The 16,194-nt window shown below is 42.8% G+C and overlaps 1 protein-coding gene across 2 annotated transcripts in view; it reads left to right on the top strand.

The window, feature by feature from the left end:
• Positions 1-14,585, top strand: part of PDE6D (phosphodiesterase 6D) — a 55,221-nt gene extending 40,636 nt beyond the window's left edge. The window contains 4 exon segments of one of the 2 annotated variants that reach the window (NM_001194606.1): positions 7,534-7,622; positions 8,554-8,679; positions 9,397-9,502; positions 13,976-14,585. In NM_001194606.1, coding sequence (NP_001181535.1) covers positions 7,534-7,622; positions 8,554-8,679; positions 9,397-9,502; positions 13,976-14,057 — 403 coding nt within the window. In that variant the 3' untranslated portion in view covers positions 14,058-14,585. 2 annotated transcript variants of the gene reach the window in all.
• Positions 14,586-16,194: the final 1,609 nt, after the last annotated feature.

Raw genomic sequence — 16,194 nt, 5'->3', positions numbered from 1 at the left:
TCTCTTAGCCTGATTTATGTTTTTTCCTCCTTCAACTGGCCAGTGAGGTATGGGCATGTAGTGTGGATCTGTTTATTATATAAAAAACGATGTTGACTATTTCCATTTAAAATTAATCAAGACTCTCAGAACCAGTGTACTCATTCCAAAATACTCCTACATGATTGTTACAAACTAGTTTAACAGGGGTGTCCAATCTTTTGGCTTCCCTGGGCCACATTGGAAGAAGAATTATCTTGGACCACACGTAAAATACACAAACAGGCCAAGCACTGTGGCTCACGCCTGTAATCCCAGCACTTTTGGGAGGCCGAGGCAGGTGGATTGCTTGAGGTCAGGAGTTCGAGACCAGCCTGGACAACATGGTGAAACCCCATCTCTACTAAAAATACAAAAAATTAGCCAGGCATGGGGGCAGGCACCTGTAATCCCAGCTACTCAGGATGCTGAGGCAGGAGAATTGCTTGAACCTGGAACGTGGAGGTTGCAGTAAGCCAAGATTACACTACTGCACTCCAGCCTGGGCAACAGAGTGAGACTCCGTCTCACAAATAAAATAAAATAAAATAAAATAAAGTAAAAATTAAAAAATAAAATACACTGATGATAGCTGATGAACTAAAAAAAAAAAAAAAGTTTGAAGAAAGTTTACAAATTTGTGTTGGGCCACATGCAGCCCGGAGGCCATGGGCTGGACAAGCTTGGTTCAAATCCTTTTATTATCCTGTTTTCTGCTTTTGCATCTCTCAGGGAAATTTACCTAGTACCCCATTCATCTACTGATTTCTTCTGATCCCCAATCCTTCCCTTCCCATTCTACCACCCACCTCCTTCACTGCCTTCTACACCTCAAGTCTGCCCCCAGCTCCTGCACCGGACTGCATCTAAATCACACCAGGTCACAACTATTCTGTAAGACACAAGAGGATTTGTGTAACCCTGTGTTGAGCCAAGTGTCACCCATTCCTCTATAATATTTATGGAATATTTACTTCCTTTTTTACCTTTCCTAATGCTTAATACTTTGCAAACTATTGGTTTTGTTCTGAAGCTTATTTTTAAGATATTCTTTCTTTTTTTTTTTTTTTTTTTTTTTTTTTTTTTTTGAGACGGAGTCTCGCTCTGTCGCCCAGGCTGGAGTGCAGTGGCGTGATCTCGGCTCACTGCAAGCTCTCTCCTGGGTTTACGCCATTCTCCTGCCTCAGCCTCCTGAGTAGCTGGGACTACAGGCGCCCGCCACTGCGCCCGGCTAATTTTTTGTATTTTTAGTAGAGACGGGGTTTCACCGTGGTCTCGATCTCCTGACCTTGTGATCCGCCCCCAAAGTGCTGAGATTACAGGCGTGAGCCACCGTGCCCGGCCAAGATATTCTTTCTTTTACATACGAGAGTGCTTCTTTATGTTTGCCTTGTTCCAAATGAGAGGGTACCAGGGCCCGATCTCCTCTAAGCAGGAGGCTTCCCATAGGAAAAGAGTGTTCCTTTATGCTCATCCTTCATATAAATCACCAGGGAGCTTTTAAATGAACAAAGACCTGGCTGACCCAGAGGGTAGAATTTATAAATAGTACTCCAGCCCCTCCTTTAAAGCCTGTCCACCTAATCCTCCTCTCAAGATTGGAAGTGACTTGACCTTTGAGTCTTAAAACTTGGGCTCTTTTTCTCTAAAAAATCTGGTTAGCAATAAGCGTTAAAACACATATGTTTTTAGCCAGATGATGACCAATCATCAAAGCTTGCCTTTCATTTCTAGCATTTTTAGTCAAATGTTTCCTTTTTTTTTTTTTTTTTTTTTTTTGGCTCCTCAGAAGTCAACTTGAAGTTTCCTCTTTTGAGGACCAGCTTTTCTTATTGTTATCATTGTAAGACACCTACCTTAATAACTTTTATTTCTCCTTACTAATTGACTATTATGGATTTCCATTTTATAAAGTTGTTCCCAAATTGCTGCATTCTACCATAAACTAAGGGCTTCCTTTTCACCCCTAAAATTACAGAACTTAGAGGGACCCTCAATAGCCTCAATCCCAACATCCTTGGATGGAGCTGTCTTTGTATTTCTCTAATGCTGTATTGAGGATAAAATCTTACAAAATTTGTTAAGGATTAAAATGTTCAAGGATTATAAAATGAAGTACATGATATAGATACTGGTAGATAATTTTTCAGATTAGGGCACATGCAGGAAGTACATAGTTATTGAACTGGCCAAACATATAAATATATTTTACAGAATATATTTTTATGTGATTCCCAAAAAGGTAAGCAATTAGGGCTGGGCACGGTGGTTCACGCCTGTAATCCCAGCATTTTGGGAGGCTGAGGCGGGCAGATCACTTGAGGTTGGGAGTTCGAGACCAGCCTGACCAACATGGAGAAAGCCCGTCTCTACTAAAAATACAAAATTAGCCAAGTGTGGTGGCACATGCCTGTAATCCCAGCTACTCGGGAGGCTGAGGTAGGAGAATCACTTGAACCCAGGAGGCAGAGGTTATGGTGAGGGGAAATCCCGCCACTGCACTCCAGTTTGGGCAACAAAAGCGAAACTCTGTGTCCAAAAAAAAAAAAAAGATAAGCAATTAAGTCCTTAACCTGATTATTTACAGAGAAAAGACACTCATGTTGTGGAAATCAACCATGTATTTTTAGCTACTTCTCTCCCTTGAAATAAGGGGAGCTTAAATTTACTATTCACTAAATATCAGATAGAAGACTAATTTAAAATGTCTTTCTTTTTTATCATTTAATATATAGATTGAAGAGTAAGTCCTGGCCCCAGGCTTTGCTTTTCTGACCTCTGCCAGTCACTGTAGTGCTTCTTCTGGAAGTTCAGTCTGCTCTAGCCGCAGCTTTGTACAGGGACCCTCCGGGGCTTTTCTAGTTTTGCTAGAATGCCTCACCTGCCTGTGAGCCTGGAACCGTAGAAGTCATTTTAGTTTTGTTTAATCTTATTGTTTAATTTAAGAAAGTCTGATGTCCATGTTGCCGTAGTGGGTACATAGGACACTGTCTGCTGTGAAAGAATGGAAAGCTTGTTCAGAGCAGGTCAAATGAGGACTATGTCTTCAGAAAACCTTGGGCTTAGCTGCCTGGGACAGTTTAGATCTTAGCTCAGAGGGGATTGATAGAGCAGTAGTATCTGTTGCTTTCCTTCTGCAGTTGGGAAACTTTCTGTTAATATATAGAGACGCTGGGAGGTGTGAGCATATTTATAGCAATTATAATCGTGAGACATGACCTAAGCAAGTATGTAAACTTGCTTTTGAATTTAGTTGTTTAAAAAAAAAAAAAGTGGAGTATGAAAATATGAACCAGAGGAAGGCAGATCACATAGGTGGAGAGGAACAGCACTGTCTGGAAATGTATTGAGCATAGAAGGACAGTTTGTTAGGAATTGCACACCCTGAGAGGAGAGTAACACAACCAATGTGACCTGAAAGTGACAGTACATTCATGCAGGGGTGCCCACAAGCAGGTTGAGTGCACAGAAAGATCACAATGTGTGACTCCTCATCACATTGCAGGCACTCTGCTGAATAACACTTGGTTATATTTTGAGACTTTTCTTGTATAGCAACAAAACCTAGACAGAATCTCTCCAGAAGGTAAAATATAGTGTTATTACACACATGATGATTCCAGTCAACTATGTTGTTTAGGGTTCTCCCTAACATTGTTTGAATTGCAAGCTATTCAAACAATGGGAAAGGGTATCTGATCTGAGGCTTTTGGAACTGCCTGGAAGTTAAAGGACAGGGTCTGTAGCAAAGACCACACAGTAGGAAAGGGCAGGTTGGCATGCCCCTGCTGCCCCAACCCTGAAGAACTTCCAGCTCCCTTGCAAGTCCTATAGCTTCAGGACCCCAGAACTGGGCAGCAAGTGTCCAAAGCTAGGCCTTCTTGTGCTCACCCCTAATTATACCAGGACTGGGAGAAAAGGATCTGGCTTTTCTAGCTGCTGTAGTGCAGAGCGGTCACTGCCTTCCACAAGGAAGAGAGACTACGGAGTGCTTTGGGAAGAGAGTCTGATTACAAGATAGCAAAAGAAGAAAACCAAAAAAAAGACACATGTAAACTATATCTATATTATACATATATTTTTCTGAAGCTCAGTCTCTGCAAATATTAACAATCTTTTGCAGACTTACCCTCTGTGCTTGCATAATATTTTCTTTTCCTTTAATGGTTTGTCAATTGTATTTTAAAACAAAACAAAACAAAAAAACTTAGCACTCTCTTCTTAAATTTAGTCTTTATTTTTATTAAGTTGTATGTGTTCATAATTTAAAGAATCACAGTCAGCCGGGCGAGGTGGCTCACACCTGTAATCCCAGCACTTTGGGAGACCAAGGCAAGCAGATCACCTGAGGTCAGGAGTTTGAGACCAGCTTGAACAACATGGAGAAACCCTGTCTCTAGTTAAAAATACAAAAATTAGCCAGGCCGTGGTGGTACATGCCTGTAATCCCAGCTACTCAGGAGGCTGAGGCAGGAGAATCACTTGAACCCAGGAGGTGGAGATTGCGGTGAGCCAAGATCGTGCCATTGCACTCTAGTCTGAGCAACAAGAGCGAAACTCCATCTCCAAAAAAAAAAAAAAAAGTCTGCCTAGTTTCTAATGAAGAGCACCACACCCTGTCCCCCTACTTTCTGCTCCCCAGAGAAAACTATTTTCAATTCTTTTTAGCTTATTTATTTGGTATTCATCTTGATATTTCTAAAAAGCATATTGTGGCTATGTCTTAATGTTTCCATTTTAGCATTATTTACCCACTTTCCACTGTGGAAAATGACAGTTTTGTTGTTTCTCAACATTTCATGCCTGACTATCCATACATACTCTTGTTCCCTCATTCTCCCAGGTAATTATACTGGGTATTGGATGTGCTTTCATTGTTATGACCATATCTGCACTACTTGCAATGAAGCCATGAGTTATACTATGACTACTTTTTTCTTCCAGTCCTACCTTAATTTTTCATGATGTCAGTACTTGAATTTTTGTCATTTGCTTAGGTTTTCTGTGCTTCTCATGAATTTGACCCCAAAATCTCCCTCTAATTATATAAATCTCCTTTCCATATAAACACACTAGGTATTCTATGAATTTCATCTTTTTAAGAGAAAATCTCTTTCTGAGCTTTGTGACCTGCTGTAGCCTGGACCCTGGACTAGTCACTCTCCAGACCTGCTAAAGAGCTATTTTCTTGGGATCTTCCTTCACTGTCACTCGGGACTCCCTTCATCTGTTTCTTGCTTGCTATATCCCATGTCATCTTGTCATCCCCTTTCTTGGTTTTTTCTGTCATTTTGATGAAGCCATATTTTCCTTAGTTTCTTAAGAAAGTAAATATTTTTGAGTTTGTTTCAGAAATTGTTTCCCTGAGAATTTTAAAGGCCCTGCTAAATTGTCTCCTATCCTACAGGATTCCTTTTGAATTTGATTTATTCTGATTTTTTTTTTCCCTATTCTGATTTGACCCTTTATATAATGACTTGTTGAACTTCTGGAAGATTTTTGCTTTTCTTTATCTTTGATATTATGTAAATCCACTAATGATGTGACGGGCATTTGCTACATGCCTTTTTTTTTTTTTTTTTTTTTTTTTTTGAGACAGGGTTTCGTTCTTGTTGCCCAGGCTGGAGTGCAATGGTGCGATCTCCCGGGTTCAAGTGATTCTCCTGCCTCAGCCTCCTGAGTAGCTGGGACTACAGGCATGCACTGCCATGCCTGGCTAATTTTGTATTTTTAGTAGAGACGGGGTTTCTCCATGTTAGTCTGGCTGGTCTTGAACTCCCAGCTTCAGGTGATCTGCCCGCCTCAGCCTCCCAAAGTGCTGGGATTACAGGTGTGAGTCACTGTGCCCAGCCTAGACACTTTCAATCTATGAAATTTTCTTGAATTAATTTATTGATGCAATCCTCCCCTCAGTTTTCTCTGTTCTACCTTTCTAGAACTTCTGTTAGTTAGACATTGGAACTCTTGGACTATTCTTGGACTGTAAGTTTTTGTACCTTTACTCTCCTTTTTTTTTGAGACAGGGTCTCCCTCTGTCACCCAGGCTGGAGTGCAATGGCATGATCTCGGCTCACTGCAGCATCAATTTTGTGGGCTCAGGCAATCCTCTCACCTCAGCCTCCAGGGTAGCTGGGACCACAGGCGTGAGCCACCATGACTGGTTAATTTTGTATTTTTGTAGAGATGAGGTTTCACCATGTTTCCCAGGCTAATCTCAAACTCCTGAGCTCAAGGAATCCACCTGCCTCAGCCTCCCAAAGTGCTGGAATTACAGGCGTTGAGCCACCACACTTGGCCTGCTCTCCTGTTCTCTATCCTTGCCTTTTTCATTCTGAAAGCTTTCTTCAATTTTTTCTTTGCATTGAGTTGTTTGGTTCTGCTATCAAAATATATGTGTTTCTAGAGTTCTTTTTTGTTCTCTGAATATTCTTTTTTAAATTGGTATTATTGACTCATTTAATGGATCAAACAATACAGAAACTAGAAAATATAAATACTTACGTTAGAAGGCATTTTCTGACAGAGAACATCAGTTGACCAGCTTCATAAGTTGTAACCTCAAACCAGAGAAATTCACCTAAAATATATAGAATTTGATTGTATTAATTTTTAGTGTCTGTAGAGGTTATGTCATATCTCTCTTTTTTTAATGCTCCTTTTTAAAACTTTATGTCTTTATCTGTAAGCCTCTTTATTCCTCTAAGTTACTTTTTTCTTTTAGTTTGTTTTGGTCTGTCTTTCATAATAAATGCTTTCTTGAATTTCTGGTGATACTTGGCTATCTTCTCATATTTAAAAACAGGGCACTCAGAGGCTGAGGCAGACAGATCACTTGAGGTCAGGAGTTCGAGACCAGCCTGGCCAACATGGTGAAACCCCATATCTATTAAAAATACAAAAATAAGCTGGGCATGATGACACGCTCCTGTAATTCCAGCTACTCAGGAGGCTGAGGCACAAGAATTGTTTGAACCCAGGAGGCAAAGGTTGTAGTGAGCCAAGATTGTGCCACTGCACTCCAGCCTGTGTGACAGAGTGAGACTCTGTCTCAAAAAAAAAAAAAAAAGAGGGGGGGCACTACAAAGCAATTTGAGAGTTCTGTGCTTGTGGGTGAAGTTTATGGGGCTGTGGCCTTCACTATAGAGTGATCTTCATGAGTTGTTTCCTTGGGGTATATCTGATATTTGTTTCTTTAGGTATTTTATCTTGGTTGGTTAGATCCTGTTGGTAAATTTTAAATTTTGCACTGTTCATTTTCTGTCCCTTTCTTGCAATTTCTAGGTGTGTGCAGTCTTAAGATTCTCATAGATAATAATGTCTTCTCAAGGTTTCTGCTGCTTCTTTTAGATGTCTTTTTGACTCTCCTACACATTCTTATCTGCTTCCATAGCAATGAGCAGTTTGACAGACTTTTTAAAAAGTAAACAAGAGTTGGTGGAGTAAACATGAGACACCTAGAGTACAAAGTGGGAGTCACTTTCAGTGCCTTATTTTTCCTTAGTCATATTTGATCAGAAATTGGATGAACCTTCGGGATGCTGAAACAGGGAAGATACTCTGGCAAGGAACAGAAGACCTGTCTGTCCCTGGTGTGGAGCATGAAGGTACTTTCCAACCCTTTGTCTACACAGGGCTGTGACCAATGCCAGACTAGCCCCTGAGCATAAGAGAGCTAAGTTAACACATACTTAATAGGCGGGTGAGCCCCTGAAGACACAGCATGTTAATTCATGTGTTGTTGACATGTTGACAGTTTCAATTACAATTATTTTTTTTTTATTTGAGACATAGTCTTGCTCTGTCACCCAGGCTGGAGTGCAGTGGTGCGATCTCGGCTCACTGCAACCTCCACTTCCCAGGTTCCAGCAATTCTCATGTCTCAGCCTCCCGAGTAGCTGGGATTATAGTCGCGTGCCGCCACACCCATCTAATTTTTATATTTTGAGTAGAGGCAGGGTTTCACCATGTTGGCCACCCTGGTCTTGAACTCCTGACCTCAAGTAATCTGCCCGCCTCAGCCTCCCAAAGTGCTGGGATTACAGGTGTGAGCCACCACACCCAACCCAGTTGCTTTCTTAATGTTTCTTTCTCCCACTTCCCAAAACCCATTTTGTGCTGAAATTTTACCATTAGAACATACCCGAAGATAGAAACTGAGATCTCAACTTTTTTCTCCAAAAGAAAATTTGCGTTTTTATCTCCCTAAAGTAAAGAAGAAGTAAGGGGTTAAAATCACCAGAACAGAGTAGAGAGAAGGTACCCGTGCAGCCCCCTTCCTGATGAGAGTAGCTAGATGAGGCCCTTAGATGCACAAAACCTGGTGTTCCTTGAAGATCTAATATCTTTCAGATATGAGTGACCAATTAGAGTCCTCTGCTTTCAGCCACACAAAGTGTAGTGCACTTACCAAAGCATTATCCAAAATGTAATAAAGTGTTCTCTAAATCAGCTATAAGAAGCTCCCAGAAATTTGAAGCATCATAGTCATGTGGTTTTCATTTAGAATGGCTTCAACATTTGTTTTTCTCTTACCAGCCCGTGTTCCCAAGAAAATCCTCAAGTGCAAGGCCGTGTCTCGAGAACTCAATTTTTCTTCAACAGAACAAATGGAAAAATTCCGCCTGGAACAAAAAATTTACTTCAAAGGGCAATGCCTAGAAGGTATTCTGCTGCCTGCATGCCTGAAATCAGGGCTTAGGGGGACCAGGACAAAAGGCAACAATACCCAGTGAACTAAAGCAGTGCTTTGATAACATTCCTTTTACAACTCAGTTTGTGGTAGGATTCCTACACTCTGCAAGACTGTGAATCCCCAGTGAAAACAAACCAAAACAAAGCTGGCCACTGCAAGGGGCTTTGAGGTCTCTGACACTGGGAGCATGGATGGTGGTACCTGGTTTAGGCACTGACATTGTATTGTGATATGGTCATGGAGGAAGCTGCTATGAGCAGGGCCTAGTACAGTGCTCTACATACAGTATCATACAGATTTGACTGGCCACTCTGCATTGAATTCTCACCATGCAGTATAAGAGGGCACATAAGCCCCTTCAAGCTAGTCCAAGAGAATTGAGCTATGTATCTATGTATAGTTCACATCTAGCCTACCTCTAAGAAAATGCTGCTTATGTTGTGTCCTGGTCACTGGTCCTAGTCCTTTAGACCTCAAAGCATGAGAAGCAAGCCTTTGGTGTAGTTCAGAGGACAACCTGAGGAGGCTTCCCTGTCTTTTTTATGCCTCTGGTCTGAGAGGTTGCTGATAGCTTCCTTCGGTGGTTCTCAGGGTAGGAAGAGGCTCACTCTAGAGGAGGGAGACAAAGAGCCCTTAAACTTTATACTGGGGCACCTGCTCACCCCGGCTTTTCCTTCTTCCTTCAGAATGGTTCTTCGAGTTTGGCTTTGTGATCCCTAACTCCACAAATACCTGGCAGTCCTTGATAGAGGCAGCACCCGAGTCCCAGATGATGCCAGCAAGCGTCTTAACGTGAGTGAGCAGGTCTCAGGAAATTATGAAGTGTGTCTAGAAACAGGCATTCCAGGCAGGTGGGACTCCTGGTGCCACTGAGTGGGCAGAGAGCTCAGTTGAGAAATAGAGTAAAAGAGTATCCGAGGGTGTCTAGGTTTCCAGGTTCCTGACCTTTTTCATATGAAAAAGACAGTATGATAGAGTGGAAAGAATAATTAAAAAAAAAAAAAGAAAAAAAAAAAAACTTTAGATTAGACCAGATTTAAATTCCTGATTCACACTGACTACCTGTGTCATCTTGGGCACTAATATACTTTATCTCTCTGAGCCTTAGTCTTTCATCTCTAAACACAGAAATTAATTCTCTCTTACAGAGGTGTAATGAAGATAAAATGCGATGGCATGGAAGGAGACTGGCATTTAATATATACCGAATCTATGTTAATTTGCTCCTATTCCTGACTACCATACTTCCAGTATCTCTGTATTTTGTTTAGATCACCTTTAACAGAATCTGGCAAAGTCCTATTAATAATTCTGTTTTCAAGGATACTTGGTTACAATTTTTTGGTGAATAGCTTACCATATTAATAGCTTTGGTTCCTGTTCAAAGAACAGTTTGTTTGTGCTTTGTCCAAAAACACTGTCAATAACTTCCCACCTCCCATTGTCTGTGGGAAAGGTGTTAGTCTCTCAAGTGTTATAGTAATAGTACCTTCTAAAGAGTTAGTCCCAGCCGGGCGCGGTGGCTCAAGCCTGTAATCCCAGCACTTTGGGAGGCCGAGACGGGCGGATCACGAGGTCAGGAGATCGAGACCATCCTGGCTAACACGGTGAAACCCCGTCTCTACTAAAAAATACAAAAAACTAGCCGGACGAGGTGGCGGCGCCTGTAGTCCCAGCTACTCGGGAGGCTGAGCCAGGAGAATGGCGGGAACCCGGGAGGCGGAGCTTGCAGTGAGCCGAGATCCGGCCACTGCACTCCAGCCTGGGCGACAGAGCGAGACTCTGTCTCAAAAAAAAAAAAAAAGAGTTAGTCCCAAATTAGCTGGGCATGGTGGCACACACCTGTAATCCCAGCTACTCAAGAGGCTGAGATAGGAGAATTGCTTGAATCAGGGAGGTGGAGGTTGCAGTGAGCCAAGATCATGCCACTGCATTCCAGCCTGGGTAACAGAGCAAGACTCTGTTTCAAAAAAAAAAAAAGAGTTAGTCCCACAGATAATTGTGTAATATTGGATCATCTCTTTCAACAGTTCCTTTATGAAAGCCATATTGAATTTGTTAAAAATTGAGGTTATTTACTTTTAGGTTTTTTGTTTGTTTTGGTTTTGGGTTTTATTTTATTAAAAAAAAAAAAAACCAGGGTCTTGCCATGTTGCCCAGGCTGGACTCCAGCTCCTGGGCTCAAATGATCTTCCTGCCTCAGCCTCCTAAGTAGGTGAGACTACAGGCATGTGCCACTATGCCTGTCTCTACTTTTTAAGGTTTTTTTTTTTTTTTTCTTTGAGACAGAGTCTCTCTCTGTTGCCCAGGCTGGAGTGCAGTGGCACAATATTGGCTCACTGCAACGTCTGCCTCCTGGGTTCAAGTGATTCTCCTGCCTCAGCCTCCTAAGTCACTGGGATTACTGGCACCCACCACCATACCCGGCTAATTTTTTGTATTTTTTAGTAGAGACGGGGTTTTGTCTTGTTGACCAGGCTAGTCTTGAGCTCCTGACCTCAGGTGATCCACTCGTCTTGGCCTCCCAAAGCGCTGAGATTACAGGCATGAGCCACCGTGCCCAGCCCCTTTTTAAGTTTTTAATAGTTTTTTTGCCGGGCGCGGTGGCTCACGCCTGTAATCCCAGCACTTTGGGAGGCCGAGGCGGGCGGATCACAAGGTCAGGAGATCGAGACCACGGTGAAACCCCGTCTCTACTAAAAATACAAAAAATTAGCCGGGCGCGGTTGTGGGCGCCTGTAGTCCCAGCTACTCGGGAGGCTGAGGCAGGAGAATGGCGTGAACCCGGGAGGCGGAGCTTGCAGTGAGCCGAGATCGCGCCACTGCACTCCAGCCTGGGCGACAGAGCGAGACTCCGTCTCAAAAAAAAAAAAAAGTTTTTAATAGTTTTTTTAAGAGCCAGGTGTGGTGACACTTGCCTATAATCCTAGCTACTTGGGAAGCTGATGGGGGAGGGTTGCTTGAGTCCAAGAGTTTGAGACTAGCTTGGGCAACATAGCAAGACCCCATCTAAATTTTGTAACAGAGGCTGGGCGTGATGGCTTACACCTGTAATCCCAGCACTTTGGGAGGCCGAGTTGAGTGGATCACAAGGTCAGGAAACTGAGACCATCCTGGCTAACACAGTAAAACCCCATTTCTACTAAAAATACAAAAAATAGGCCAAGCACAGTGGCTCAAGCCTGTAATCCCAGCACTTTGGGAGGCCGAGACGGGCGGATCACGAGGTCAGGAGATCAAGACCATCCTGGCTAACACGGTGAAACCTCGTCTCCACTAAAAAAGATACAAAAAATTAGCCAGGTGTGGTGGTGGGCGCCTGTAGTCCCAGCTACTTGGGAGGCTGAGACAGGAGAATGATGTAAACCCGAGAGGCAGAGCTTGCAGTGAGCTGAGATCTTGCCACTGCACTCCAGCCTGGACAACAGAGTGAGACTCCGTGTCAAAAAAAAAAAAATTAGCCAGGCATGGTGGCATGCGCCTGTAGTCCCAGCTACTCGGGAGGCTGAGGCAGGAGAATCACTTGAATCCAAGTGCTGGAGGTTGCAGTGAACCGAGATTGTGCCTCTGCACTCCAGCCTGGGCGACAAGGCAAGACTCCATCTCAAAAATAAATAAATAAATAAATACAAATTTGTAATGAATTTTTTAAAGTTTTAGTAGTTTTAAAAATAGATTTTTAATTACAATGGTAGCTATTTTTATATCCTATCAGCCAGTCAGATTTTGAGCACCTTATTTACCTGTTTTATAATTAATTACAAGCAGAAATTTATCTGCTGGTTATTAATTACCCTGGGAAAGTACAGAGTAGTTTAGGAAAGCAGGTTTTTTTTTTTTAGATTTTTTTTTTTTTTTTTTTTTTTTTTTTTTTTGAGACGGAGTCTAGCTCTGTTGCCCAGGCTGGAGTGCAGTGGCCGGATCTCAGCTCACTGCAAGCCCCGCCTCCCGGGTTCACGCCATTCTCCTGCCTCAGCCTCCCGGGAGTACAGGTGCCCGCCACCTCGCCCGGCTAATTTTTTTTGTATTTTAGTAGAGACGGGGTTTCACCGTGTTAGCCAGGATGGTCTCGATCTCCTGAACTCGTGATCCGCCCGTCTCGGCCTCCCAAAGTGCTGGGATTACGGGCTTGAGCCACCGCGCCCGGCCTTTTTTTAGATTTTATTAAACTTCATTTGACTACTTCTTCACCAGGCCTGATTTTTTGTTGCTGTCTTTCTTTTTTTTTTTTTTTTTTTGAGACAGAGTCTCGATCTGTCTCAAACCTACCATAAGATGAAAATATCATAAGTCAAAAATGCATTTAATATCCCCATAAATCCACTAGAAAGTTGAAAGATCATAAGTTGATTCATTGTAAGTAGGGGACCAACTATACTTAACTTTTTAGAACCCCTAAAAACAGTTGCCCTAAACTCAGCTCAAGTGTGATTTGGTAAGGTCATGGTCTCTCCCATTTTACAAATGGGAGCACTGAGATACCCACCAAGAAAAATAAAATTCTTCCCTCACAATACAGGTGCATCATTTAGTGTTCTTTAGTTGTAAGTCATAGAAACAGGCTCTGGCTAATACAAGAGTTGAAAGACTACGGGGGAGACCTGGGGTGGTTTGAAAGATGCAGGTGGGCAGGAATCCCTGGATGGCTTCCTCAAGGAGAAGCTACAGGAAGGATCTTGCTCAAAGGAAAGAGTCTGATGGGCCTAAGTTACATCCTCTGTTCACCCTTTTGCCAGGTGAGTGAGGGGCCACTCACTTGGCACATGGACTGGAGGAAGGGTGGTTCCCAAATGAAGAGCAAGGTGCTGATACCCAAAGGCAGGAAAATAGGTGTGGGCCAGGCCAAAGCTCACCTTTCCACTATAGTGAGTACTGTAGGGAAGGATACTGCCCCTGAGGTCTGCAGGCTTCTATGTATAAACCAGCCAGAGGTGTCCATGAATGCGGTATCAGAAAGTCAGTCGGATCTATAAGCACCCTGTGTGCAGAGCACTCTACTAAAGGCTTTAGAGTGTACCAAGGAGTGGAGACATGCTCTCACTTCTGATTTGGGAGCTTGACAGGGATGAATCTAGCCACATAAATTAAATATCGTGTTAGACTTGTAGCCCTATATAGACAAGGATTTTAATGGCCCCAAGCTAATACTCTGGGTGGGTACATGTCCTTTGGCCCAGGAATCCAGATGGAAACCACTTTGTGGAAATGAAATCTTCTGCCTAACATGCTCACTCTTTTGCCCTCTGTTTCTCTTCTTACTTACAGTGGGAACGTTATCATAGAAACAAAGTTTTTTGACGACGATCTTCTTGTAAGCACATCCAGAGTGAGACTTTTCTATGTTTGAAAGAAGAATGTGTGCGCATGTCAAGAATTTGGGTTTTTTGGAGGGAGGAGGAAACTGTGTTTACTTTTTTCCTCCACACTTTTGATTTTTGACACTTCCACCCCTAATTCCCTCAACAGCAGAACCTACCTGCAGCCACCAGGGGACCAGCTCTGTGTAGGTAACCAGATGGCTCTTTTTCCCAAGCTGCCATCTTCCAGCTGACCAGACTAAACTCCCAACCCCAGACCAGGGCAGGGGACAGGTCTCAAATCCTTCCCTCCCCACACAGGGAACAAACACATACCACAAACCGATAACTCTACCTATCACCCTCCTTGTCTCCTCCTTGGGCCCTGCAGGCTACACATCTACCTTTGGCCCCTGGTTTTGGAAAAATTCCATGTTCCTGACCCATGTTTAGTTTTTTTCCTACCATTTCTATTTCATACATTCTCATACATTTAACTTGTAAAATAGACTGTGATATTATTACATAATGTAATTAAAAATATGAATTAAAATATTCCTACAGTCTTTAGCATGGCACTGCTTTTATCTCCTTTTTCTAGAAAGTGAACCTGGCTGCATAATGGAAAGAAACCAAATATAAGATCAAAACTGTATTTTACTCCAGGAATGGAACTGGTAGATCTTGTTCCCTAGTGCTGCAGTTACTGCTTTCCAAAGTTGTGCAACATACTTGAACCAAGCCCATGACCTTAACATTTGTCTTTTAGACACAATCTTTAATGGTTCTTTTCCACAACATACATGCACCCTTTGTTTGTTTATTATTGTTAATTGTTTCTATTTGCTTACAGTATTCATTTGTTCAAGAAGTTTCCAGAAAGGGCAGTTCTAAGTTGGTAGAGTAGGGACTCTTGTATTCCTAAATGAGACTAGAAGCTACAAAACGAAAAGATCTGCATGGACCTAACTGGAGAACGATGGGAAGGCATCTGGGCTGGGAGGAGGCTGGGAGGCCTTTAAGATTGCTGTCATTGGAAGCCAGCATGGGAGAGAAGGGATTACAACTGGCAGTGCTTTCAGGTCTGACATAAAAGAGAACACCAAAAAGTGTTCTTACCTCTGAGCTACTAGTAGCCTTCAGTGTCTTTTTTTGTTGTTTTGTTCTGCGATAGAGTCTCATTCTTGTTGCCCAGGCTGGAGTGCAATGGCGCAATCTCAGCTCACTGCAACCTCTGCCTCCTGGGTTCAGGCAATTATCCTGCCTCAGCCTCCCGAGTAGCCTGCCACCACACCTAGCTAATTTTTTTGTAATTTTAGTAGAGACAGTGTTTCACCATGTTGGCCAGGCTGGTCTCAAACTTCTGACCTCAGGTGATCCACCCGGCTCGGCCTCCCAAAGTGCTGGGATTACAGGCATAAGCCACCGCTCCTGGCCTGCCTTCACTGTCTTTTTTTTTTTTTTTTTTTTTTTTTGAGACAGAGTCTTGCTTTATCAAAGCCCAGGCTGGAGTGCAGTGGCGCGATCTCGGCTCACTGCAAGCCACTGTCTTTTATAAAATACCAACAATTACATGTTTTCAAGTTACCAAAGCAGTAAGGTCTGAGGCCAGAGGACAGAACACAACAAAGGTATGGCTCTCTTTGGTGTGGCTCTTGCTCTCAGATTCCTCTTTTCCTTTTCTCTCTATTACCTGAATCTCTTTGCATCGGCGGGTGGGGAAGAGAAACGGTACATTTTTAGTGTACTAGCACCATCTTTCAATGACGACTCAATTCCTCATATTAGATCTGTTGTCTTCAAAAGCTATTTTTTATTTTATTTTATTTTATTTTTTTGAGACAGAGTCTCGCTCTGTCACCCAGGCTGGAGTACAGTAACATGATCTCGGCTCACTGCAACCTCCACCTCCCAGGTTCAAGCAATTCTCCTGTCTCAGCCTCCCAAGTATCTGAGATTACAGGCGCGCACCACCATGCCAGTTAATTTTTTTTTTTTTTTTTTTTTGTATTTTTCGTAGAGACAGGGTTTCACCATATTGGTCAGGCTGGTCTCGAACTGCTGACCTCAGGTGATCCACCTGCCTCAGCCTCCCAAAATGCTGGGATTACAGGTGTGAGCCACCGTGCCCGGCCCAAAAGCTATTTTTAAATACCAAAGTTTGGATGGAAAAACAAGTTGGTGTAA

The sequence above is a fragment of the Macaca mulatta genome, chromosome 12 (genome assembly GCF_049350105.2).
Source record: "Macaca mulatta isolate MMU2019108-1 chromosome 12, T2T-MMU8v2.0, whole genome shotgun sequence".
NCBI classification, from domain to species: Eukaryota; Metazoa; Chordata; class Mammalia; order Primates; family Cercopithecidae; genus Macaca; species Macaca mulatta.
The sequence above is the reverse complement of the archived record's forward strand: the minus strand, read 5'-3'. Positions and strand labels throughout refer to the sequence as shown.